Source organism: Bombina bombina, chromosome 4 (assembly GCF_027579735.1).
Source record: "Bombina bombina isolate aBomBom1 chromosome 4, aBomBom1.pri, whole genome shotgun sequence".
In the NCBI taxonomy this organism is placed as follows: Eukaryota; Metazoa; Chordata; class Amphibia; order Anura; family Bombinatoridae; genus Bombina; species Bombina bombina.
This window is the reverse complement of record NC_069502.1, coordinates 102,573,616-102,584,984: the sequence shown is the minus strand read 5'-3', so window position 1 is coordinate 102,584,984 and position 11,369 is coordinate 102,573,616. Positions and strand designations below refer to the sequence as shown.

At 32.4% G+C, this 11,369-nt stretch overlaps 1 protein-coding gene across 1 annotated transcript in view; it reads right to left on the bottom strand.

Moving 5' to 3' along the window:
- Positions 1-839: 839 nt before the first annotated feature.
- The window catches only part of LOC128656934 (cysteine-rich venom protein-like), a 35,439-nt gene continuing 24,909 nt past the window's right edge, over positions 840-11,369 (bottom strand). The window contains exons 2-9 of the mRNA XM_053711112.1: positions 7,253-7,314; positions 5,782-5,904; positions 4,882-5,001; positions 4,591-4,681; positions 3,928-4,073; positions 3,712-3,806; positions 1,283-1,371; positions 840-967 (exon numbers count right to left, since the gene is read on the bottom strand). Of these exons, the coding sequence (XP_053567087.1) occupies positions 840-967; positions 1,283-1,371; positions 3,712-3,806; positions 3,928-4,073; positions 4,591-4,681; positions 4,882-5,001; positions 5,782-5,904; positions 7,253-7,314 (854 nt within the window). The remainder of the gene's footprint in view (positions 968-1,282; positions 1,372-3,711; positions 3,807-3,927; positions 4,074-4,590; positions 4,682-4,881; positions 5,002-5,781; positions 5,905-7,252; positions 7,315-11,369) is intronic.

Sequence of the window (11,369 nt, the reverse complement as noted above, 5' to 3'; positions counted from 1 at the left end):
TTTTCTTAGTATCCTTTGTTGATAAGTATACCTAGGTAGGCTCAAGATCAGCTATGCACTGCTGGGAGCTTGCTGAAGATTGGTGGTTGCAACCATATGTCTCTTGTAATTGGCTCACTAAATGTGTTAGCTATCTCCCAGCAGAGTATTGCTGCTCATAATCTTACTCTTCAACAAGGAATACCAAGAGATTTCAGCAAATTTTATAATAGAAGTAAACTGGAAAGTTATTTAAAATTGCATGCTCTAGCTCAATGATGGCTAATCTTGGCACACCAAATGTTTTGGAACTGCATTGCCCATGATGCTTATGCACTCTGCATCCCAGTTGTGTATCATGGGAAATGAAGTTCCAAAACATCAATGGTGCTAAGGTTAGCTATCATTTAGCTGAATCACGGAAAATTAATTTTGATTTTACTGACCCTTTAACATGTGATTAATATTTTTTAATTTACAAGTTTATATTTTAAATAAATCACAATTTTACTAATTCCTTAAAATAGTCATATTTATTAAAAAAATAATGAGTCTCATTTAACAATTCTATGCAAAACAATTACATTTCACCATACTATAATAACAGAAATGATTTGACTACAGTTCTTTAAATTAATACTTTTTAATCAAATAAATAACAATAGTAGAATATAATATTTCAAATAAATATAAATATTTTTAAATTTGTATAAAATAGGCAACATAAAAAAATATATAATCATTATAAATAAAACAATATTAATTTATTAAAATACAATTTAAATAGAATATTCTTTTAAATATAAAAAAATGCATAATAATATTTAACTTTAGGATATAGCCATGTTGGAAGAAGCACACTACTTTATTTCATTGTTATTGCACTGGCAGGTAGCAGGGCAATCTTTCCGAACTGATGCATCAGTTATACACGACCCCTTGAAGTCCTTGCAGTTGCCGTAATAGTCTTGAACTCTGCAGTAATTCGCTAAAACAATAAAAAGGTCAAATTAATGGTTTGTCAACGTTTACTTCTTTGTATGTAAATTTCTAAATAATACAAACAATTGTTATGGAAAAGTTTTACATTTCCCAAAAATATTAATACATTTCAAGGTATTCGCCCATTTTTAAACAATGCAACACAGGGAGTGGAAAAAGTCAAAATAAATTATTTGGAGATTTATGACCCTCCGTATTACAAAATAACTGACAATAGCTACATTAGATTGATGCTTTCATGAGGATCATGAGAAAATAAAGAAATAGCTCATAAGTAAACCTCTAATATAAATTAACTTACTGCATAGTCCATTGTCACAACCATTAGGACAGGCTCCACAAGGAGATCCAATTTCATAGGGATTCCCCATAGACTTGACATTATTTCCTCTGAAATATATTTAAAATATATATTAAGTAACAAGTTGAAGGGACAGAATTGTTTTTGAATAGCTCTAAATTCCATAATAATATTTTGGACTAAAAACAACTTTCCAATTTAAATATCTTATAAAGAATTTTAGGCATCCTTTGTTGAAGGAGGAGCAAAGCACTTCTGGGAGATAGCTGAACACATCTGGTGAATCAATAAAAAAATTGATTTATGTGCAGCCACAAATCAGCAGCTAGCTCTCAGTAATTTGTTGCTGCTTCTGAGACTACCTAGGTAGGCTTTTCAAATAAGGATACTAAGAAAATCAAGCAAATTATATAATTGAACAAAATTGGAAAGTTGTTTCAAACCACATGTTCTGTCTGAAACATAAATGAAAAATGTTGGGTTTCATGTCCCGTTAAAAATGGTTCAATCAATATAACTGAAAACCACAAGGTGAGTGGAAAGCACAACCTTCATATTAAATTAGCTAGGTCCTATTGCTTATCCTATATTCACCATAACATTTGAGCACAATACAATATAACTCATTACACCAAAGATGCATGTAAGTGCTTCTTTATATGTGTAATATGCTACAATAGTCACGAATTACAGCTATAAGGGATTTTAAAATAAAAAATAAACTTTTATTCCATTTAGCGGTGTTTTGAAAACGACTTTGTTCTCTTGCTATCATATTTTAAAAAAATATTTAGGTAGGCTCACAAGCAGCAACACACATACTCCTCTTTGATCAATAAATGTGTTCAGATAAGTCCCGGTAATACCTCACTGAATTTGGAGCTGAATTTGACCGGACATTAAACAGAAATTGTAACCTGATAATGTGCCTTCATATCTGAGAATTTAACAGTTAACAATGCAGCTTTTATTTGCCAGCTGAGTATATTGTTTTATGGTTTTCCTTTTCACTGATTTTTCTATAAGGCTAGAACAAAAGAACCCTAACTAACCAATCACAGACTAATACACACATATATAGGGCTTAAAGAGACAGTTTACACCTTAGTCATCTTAAAGGCTTACTTTAGATTAAGCTGCAAATATCCTCCTTCACCCTTTTCTATATCATGCAGCAGTAATATTAAAAAAGTTATTTTAAAATTAATATTGTTTCTGGTTTCTTTGAAATGGCTGCCAAGCTCTGCCCACTGATGACATCACGAACAGGGCTGTATCTAGGCACTCTGCTGAATAGCATTGACATTCTGTTTAATCCAATTAGTGAGTCTTTTGTAACTAGTGAAGCCTGTTATGCAGCCCATATAGTGATGTCATCAGTGGGCAGAGCTTGGCAGCAATTTCACAGTGACCAGAAACAATAGTCATTTTAACATACATTTTTTATTGTTACTGCTGTATGATATAGAAAGGGTGCGGAATGATATTTGCAGTTTAATCTAAAGTAAGACTTTAAGATTACTAAGGTGTAGACTGTCCCTTTAATTTATCATCAGGCAGGTGGACAAGGCTTGCGGTCATGTACCTCATCTGCCCAGCCTAATGACTAACGGACAACAATATGCTGCCTGCATTTAAAGGGACAGTCTACTCCAAAAATGTTATTGTTTAAAAAGATAGATAATCCTTTTATTACCCATTCCCCAGTTTTGCATAACCAACACAGTTATATTAATACACTTTTTAACTCTGTGATTACCTTGTATCTAAGTCTCTGCAGACAGCCTACTTTTCTCAGTGCAATTTACAGACTTGTATTTTAGTTAATAAGTGCAGACTCATGACTAACTCCACAATAATGTTATCTATACGGCACACATGAACAAGCAGTGTCTTGCTGTGAAAAGCCATAAGAATACTCTGAGATAAAGGCGCCTTCAGGGGCTTAAAAACAAGCAGAAATTTCGAGGTTTAAAGGTTATAAAGTATATTAATATAACAACATTTGTTGTGCAAAGCTCTGGAATGGGTAGTAAAGGCGTTATCTATATTTTAAAACAATAAACATTTTGGAGTAGACTAAACAGCAAACATTTTGGAGTAGACTATCCTTTTACCATTTGTGCAATGGCGTCCCCTACTTACGCCAATCACATGCAAGAGCAGGCAGTCAATCATCCTGATCAGATCTGATTGGGATGATTAAAATCTATCGCACTTTAGACCACTGCTACTTGGGCTTGTAAAATGAGGCTCTTAATATGGTATGTGGACTCAACAGTAAAAGCAAACTAAATCATATCTGGTGGGACATTGCATAGCATGGCCATATTACAACTATTTTGTACATTAAATTCATGAATAGTAAGTTTAATTATATTTTAATAAGCAAACTATGTAGGTTTATTCTCAACACATTTAATACTTACGATGGACAGTAATGACAAACATAATAATATTGATATTGACTGCTGGGGCATTCTACAACATAGCATCCAACCTGGTATGAACTGTACCACATAACCTGGAAGAAAAACATTTTATTTGTGAAAATTATACTGAAATGTTAGCAAATTATAAATAAAACGTCTACATTTGTCAAAAAGCCAAAAAGATGAAAGTGAAATGCTTAATAAACATCTTACCTGAGTATAGTGTCCGATCTCCTGACCATCAATCTTTGCTCCTTTTCCAAATTGAAAATCTACAACTTCACTATAAAATGATTCAATTACATCCTTCCAGGAGGCCTTAAATGAGGATAAGAATAGGTTTTCTCCACAACCAAAATCTAAAACACAAACAGAAGTTATTTACTTTTACTCTATTTATAAACACAAGACAATGCTAACAAAATGTTATGTATAGTGAAAGCTCCACTCAGATCTACCTGAGCAATGCCACATACCAATTAACTTTACCCAGAAACCGCTGAAGCTCTACACTTTATTGTACAAGTCTCATTTTAAATGGTCTGCATTAAGCACCTGAGGAATATAGTCTTCATATCTGAAACATTGTATGCAGTTATGCATGGTAATATATAATAAAATTTTAAAATAATAGTTAATTTTCTTTGCCATAGTTTGCATGCAGGGTAGACATTTACAGTTTACAACACAGAAAAACAGTCTTCTGTATAACTTAATTAAAAAATACTTTTTAATATTATAGAATGCAAAAATCATTTTTTTTTTTATTTCTTGTATTTGGTTTTATTGAATTTATTTGGCTTCTTTTTCATCTTTATTGATGGTTACAAGATTGCGCACTAAGTAAATAAACTTCATTATTGCATATTCACTTACTTGGGATTTGTCTAACTTCAGTTGGACTGTGATGTTGAGTGCACGTTTTTGCCCATCGTTCAGCTGTTTTTGCTGCTTCATTATTCCAGATCTTGAAAGTAAAAATTAATTTATGTTTTATACCTTGAATAAACAATCACTTTTTCTTTTATATGAAAGCATGATAACTTTGTATGAAATATTTACTTTATGTTTATTTTCCTTAATCTTAAACTCTTGCATAAAAAAGAAAAAGTGTATAAAAGACATATAAGTGATAGTTCTTAAGCCACATTCTTCTGACATACTTACCATTTTCAACATGTTTTTTGCAGGAGGGCTGGCTTTTCTTCTTAAATTATTGTGTGTGTCAACTATGATATTTCTTACTGATGAATTACTAGTGGACAGTGTAGAAAATGGCACATTAGCCTGAAAAGAAAAGAAATTAAGGAGTACATTTATTGAGCTAAGTCAAGTCTTATTTGATGTTTGAAAACATATTTTAATATTATACTCTAACTGAATCTTTTATTGTAATGTTTACTGATAAGGATGTGCATCATTTGTAGTTGCCAAGTACTTGTTATATAAATACACATCTAACTTGGAGTCATTAACTCCCCGTACCAAGTTTAATATTAGACTAAATGAGGAAGAAATAAACCTAAATATAAACATCTATATTTATATTTAGTAATTGGCCTTGAATAATTGACACAGTAAAATATATTTTGTCTACACATTTTGTAATTTAAACCTTAATTTATTCTGCTACCCAGAGTAGCTAAAGTGAATACTACAGGATTCAGCAACCTTACACTCCTACAAGGTAAAAGCTATTTTTTAATATGCAGGAGTTAATTTATATATGTATCCTATTGACCAAAGCATAGGAGATAGCTTAATCAACAATTAAAAGGATTATTAAAGGGTGTGTGCCTGGACTGCAAAATAATGCAAATTACCGAACAAAACTAAATGTGTATAAAGCATATATTATTTATGCGATGAATAATTTCTGATGTATATATAAAAATGACTTTAACATTCCTTTAAATAGACATTATACTTAACACTGGGGCATTCATTTAAACAAATGTTAAAATGTTCTCATAGAAGCAACCACAAAAAACCTATTATAACTTATTTTCAAGTTTATTTTAAGCAATTTATGAAAAAATGTAACTGACTATACTTTTATAAACTCACCATGTTTAAGATGTTTTCAGTTGGAATAGAAACTGGCCTTCCAGATGAAGAAGTTGAACTGGCAGCACGTCTAAATCTTGTACTGGCATGTTCAACAAGTAAGGATCCTAGTAATGCGTCAGCCTTTGAAAGAATTTCATATATTATTTAATTTATTTGTAGCATATCTCCCTATTTTAATGAGATAGCACTCATAGATTGCTCTGAAAGAAGAGTGTCATTTCTCAGGAGAGTTCAGGTACAAACAACGTTTTTTGATACATTTATATGAAAAACAAAATAAAATTACATTTTTAATTTTGGAACAGATGTTGACTTAAGTGTTCTAAAATAATATGAAAGTCATAATTAAGCTAAATTTGATTTATAACTGAATATGGAAATAGATTTGGAAAACAATGTTTATATAAGAAATTATATTTTTTATTGTAATGTTCTGAAATTGAAAAGCTGTGCACAGCAGTATGTAGCATTCTTGGAGTGATGGATGGCAGTTTATGCCGGAGAAAATAAAGATTTATTAAAAGTAATGATTGGTTAAATTATTTATTAAGTTTTGGAAAAGAACAAGTTCATAATTATTATTTGACAAGGGTGAAAGTTGGACATTAGCAAATTGAATGATAAAACAAATTTCATGACATAACATTCTCATTCAAATATTTCTATAGAACAAATCTTAAATGTTAAAGGTACACTAAATGCAATTTTTTTCTTTAATGATTCAGATAGAGCATTCAATTTTAACCAACTTTCTATTTAACTCATATTATCAAATTTTCTTCGTTCTCTTGCTATCTTTATTTAAAAAGCAGGAATGTTATGCATAGGAGCTGGCGCATTTTTGGATGAGAACCTAGGTTATGCTTGCTTATTGGTGGGTAAATGTCAGCCTCCAATAAGCAAGCGCTATCCATGGTGCTAAACCTAAAATGGGCTGGCGGCTAAGATTTACATTTATGATTTTCAAATAAAGGTAGCAAGAATACGAAGAAAAATTGATAATAGGAGAAAATTAGAAACTTGCTTAAAATTGCATACTCTATCTGAATCATGAAAGAAAAAAAATAGGTTTAGTGCCCCTTTAAATGTAATCTTTGAATATAACACCTGAGTATTGATTGCCATATAATTTAACTGTAGGTGATATTCACATGTTAAGTTCAAACAAATGTGACATTCATTGAAGGGAATATATTATTATTATTATTATTATTATTATTATTATTATTATTATTAGCATCTTTGCTTTCTATTAAAAAAATAATGTTTTTGATTAGACCGTTTAGACTGAGCAAAGCAGGTAATATAGCTTATTTTTAACAAAAGCTCATATCCCTACTGTCAAGGTTACCACCCTAGAACTACATGGTAATTATTACTTCCTTTTGGTACTTGGTTTACATGAACATATGATGATATCATATCATATTTAGACACTATTGAGCATTTCTTGTAATACATTACATACCTGTACAGTTGCGTTCGGCAGAAAAGTTAAAAGGCAAATTAGTGCAACCAGCATCATATTTCCTTAAAAAAAAAAAAAAAAAAAAAGATTTGTTAGTGAGAACATATTTGTGCATATCTATCATATCAACCACATGTGCAAATCTATCATATCAACGCATGTGCATATCTATCATTTGGTTAATGTCAACTACTTAGTTAAATTATATTTGTTTGATGACTTAAAGGGACATGAAACCCAAAAAAATTATTCATGATTTAGGTAGAACATACAATTTTATACAGCTTTCCAGTTTACTCATATTATCAAATGTTCTTCATTATCTTGGTATCATTTGGTGAAGGAGCAGCAATGCACTACTGGTTTCTAACCAATGAGAATTGGCATATATATTGGTATATCCACTACAATCTGGTTTCCGCCTTAAACACTCAACAGAAACCGCTCTTACTAAAGTAACAAATAACCTTTTGTCAGATAAAGCAAAAGGCCACTACTCCTTAATAATTCTTCTTGACCTGTCCACTGCCTTTGACAGAGTTGACCATCATCTCCTCCTTAAAATACTACATTCATTTGGCATCAGAGACACAGCCCTCTCCTGGATTGCCTCATATCTCTCAAACCGCTCATTTTCAGTTTCCTTTAACAACATATCGTGTGAACCTATGCCTCTCTCAGTTGGAGTACTGCAAGGCTCTGTCTTGGGTCCCTTGCTTTTCTCTCTCTATACATCCTCCCTTGTAAAACTTATAGCCTCCTTTGGATTCCAGTACCACTTATATGCTGATGATACCCAAATCTATCTTTCCTCTCCTGATATCTTTCTCTCTTTACTCAATCAGATTTCCAACTGCCTCTCTGCAATTTCCTCTTGGATGTCTTCACACTACCTCCAACTCAATCTGTCCAAAACTGAGCTGCTTCTTATTTCCGCCCTCTTCGAGACATTCAACACCTGACATTTCGCTGATGGTTGGAGACTCTATTCTCAACACCTCACCCCACTTCTGCTGTCTTGGGGTTACACTTGACTCAGAACTCACATTCAACCCACATATACAAGTGCTTACCAAATCCTGCCGTTCCCACCTACGCAACATTTCCAGAATTCGTCCCTTCCTTACTCAAAAAGCTACAAAAATACTTATTCATTCGCTCATTTTGACATGCATTGATTATTGCAATCTACTTCTAGATGGCCTTCCAAAACACCGCCTCTCCCCCTCCAATCTATTATAAATGCTTCTGCTAGACTCATCCACCTAAGTCGCTGATCTACATCAGCTGCTCCGTTCTGTCAGTCTCTATGCTGGCTCCCCATACACTCCATAATACAATTTAAAGTATTAACCCTAACTTACAAAGCACTCAACAATCTAACTCCCAACTATATTTCCTCTCTCATCGTGAAGTATTCCCCATCCCGTCCTCTTCGATCAACCTTTGACCTACGTCTCTCCACTCCTGTTATCTCTCCAAGACTTTGCACCTGCTGCTCCTGTCCTCTGGAACTCACTACCCCGCTCCATAAGACTATCTCCAACCTTGTATAGCTTCAGATGCTCCTTGAAAACTCACTTATTCAAAGAGGCTTACCATCTCTCCTCCATCTCTCATCCTAACCAAGCTAATACATGAACTGCCTGACTTACTGCTGCAACTACATCCGATGTGACAAGCTACCCCCCAAACTTATGTCTCTGCACCCTAAACCTGTAGACTGTGAGCTCTCCAGAGCAGGGCCTTCTTCCTCTTGTACTAGATTTGTTTAGTTTTGTTATGTTTTGTATTTTATCACAAATCCTTGTCATTGTATACCCCTGTCACTGTACCCAGCGCTTAAGGAATTTGGCGGCGCTATACAAATAAATGATAATAATAATAATAATATACATATATGCAGCCACCAATCAGCAGCTACAACTTAGGCTTGTTGCTGCTACTGAGCTTTACTAAAACCTTTCAGCAATGGTAACAAGAGAAGGAAACAAATTAAATAATATAAGTAAATTGGAAAGATGTTTAAATTGGTTTGCTCTGTCTAAATTATGAATGTCTAATTATGACTTTACTGTCCTTTTAAGTATTAATAGTATGCCACACTCCTAAGGACTAGGGTATTATTTATTGGTTGTTCTTTAATTTGGGGTCTTATTGCCAGAAGAGGAAATATCCAGTTATTATAGATAAAATAATAAAATAATAAAATTAATAAAAATAATAATGATAAAATAATAAAAATTATAAAATTTGCAAAACAACATGTAATTATATACACGTAACCAAGTGATGTTTTAATACTACTAATGATATAAACAACAACTTACAGTATAATACACCATGTATGGTATTTATAATACTGCACTACATAATAGAGTCTATATTGTATATTGACATCACAATATTTTTTATCAAAAGGACATTCTCTTTGAATGGTTCATTATGAGAAAAATAAAAAATGTGATTACAAATTTCAAACATATAACAAATTGATGTGGTGCCTCAAACCCTTATAAAGATGACAATCTGAATTATCATACATTTTGTATTGTTATAAAACTCTTAGTGATTCGTAATATCCCTTTCATAAATGACCTATCGTATTCAATATACTCTATGTTAGAGTCATCACTTCTCTTGTAAATATATTTCTTACCGTTTTTTAGTGAAGGAGCTTAACACTGCAAACTTGGAATCTTCAGACATAATAACAACTGGATAACAACTCTCTATATATATATGTGTGTGTGTGTGGCTACATTATGTAGTACTTCCTGTGTTTTTTTTATTTTGAATGAAATCATCATTAGACAATGCTCACTGCTGACTTAGTATTGCAACACTGTATATTCTGCATTCGTGTAATACATTTCAGGAACAAATTTTATTGTGTAAATGTGCTGGATGCACTTACAGTACATATAATTAATTATTGTAAATCTATTGTTATCCATCGGTTCCCTCTGTGACAAATTCCCAAAATTCCTAACTACATTTAAATAGCTTGTTCCTTAAAAAATACTGTAAACTATTGCAAACTTAAAGTAGCACAAATAAACTCTATCAACTCGTATTTGGTTTATTGAATAGAGCCTAACAAGTGCGTGTACTGAGATAAAGTTTATTAAAACAGAGAAAGAGATGTCAAGTCACTTGAAAACAGTTAAAGGGACAGTCTAGTATAAATTAAAGTTTCATTATTCAGATAGGACTTTTAGTTTTAAAGAACTTTCCAATTTACTTTAATCATCAAATTTGCTTTTTTCTCTTGGTATTCTTAGTTTAAACTAAACATAGGTAGGATCATATGCTAATTTCTAAGTCTTTGAGGGCTGCCTCTTATCACATGCTTTTTAAATCTCTTTTCAACACAAAGAGACAGAAAGATACAAGGTAATCACAGAGGTAAAAAGTGTATTAATATAACTGTGTTGGTTATGCAAAACTGGGGAATGGATAATAAAGGGATTATCTATCTTTTAAAACAATAACAATTCTATGGTAGACTGTCCCTTTAACAGAGATATTTTTTTTACATAAAAAAATATTTTTCTTTTTTAAATTAATGTATCATACTCAGATATGAAAATTTAAATTAACAGAGATATTCTGAATGTGTACATTTAAGTTTGTTACATATATATATATATAAAACATTTTAACTGTATTCTGATGTGGAGTTTGAGAGTTAATTTAAAAGCATGTTAGAAATAGGTAAATTTCCTCTTTAAAGTGAAGGTCAATTTGGATGAACTAGTGCCCGGTTTTAATAAACCTATTAAAAACAAGGGCACTTTAATTCATCAAAATTGACATTTCACTCCATTTCTTCAAAAACATACCTTTTAATCCTGAAAGCAGCTCCAGCATTTCCCCCGGCCGTCGGAAGCCTCTTCTGACGTCAGAAATGATGAATCTGTCTTCCTCCAATCACAGCTTTCCCCCCAGGGGGATCATGGCCTGATGCAACGCTGTGATTGGAGGAAGCCGGATTCGTCATTTTGGACCGGCGAAGATGGCTTGCGACGGGCGGAGGAAGCGCTTGAGTGGCTTTCAGGATTAAAAGGTATATTTTTGAAAAAAAGTAATGAAATGTCAATTTTGATGAATTAAA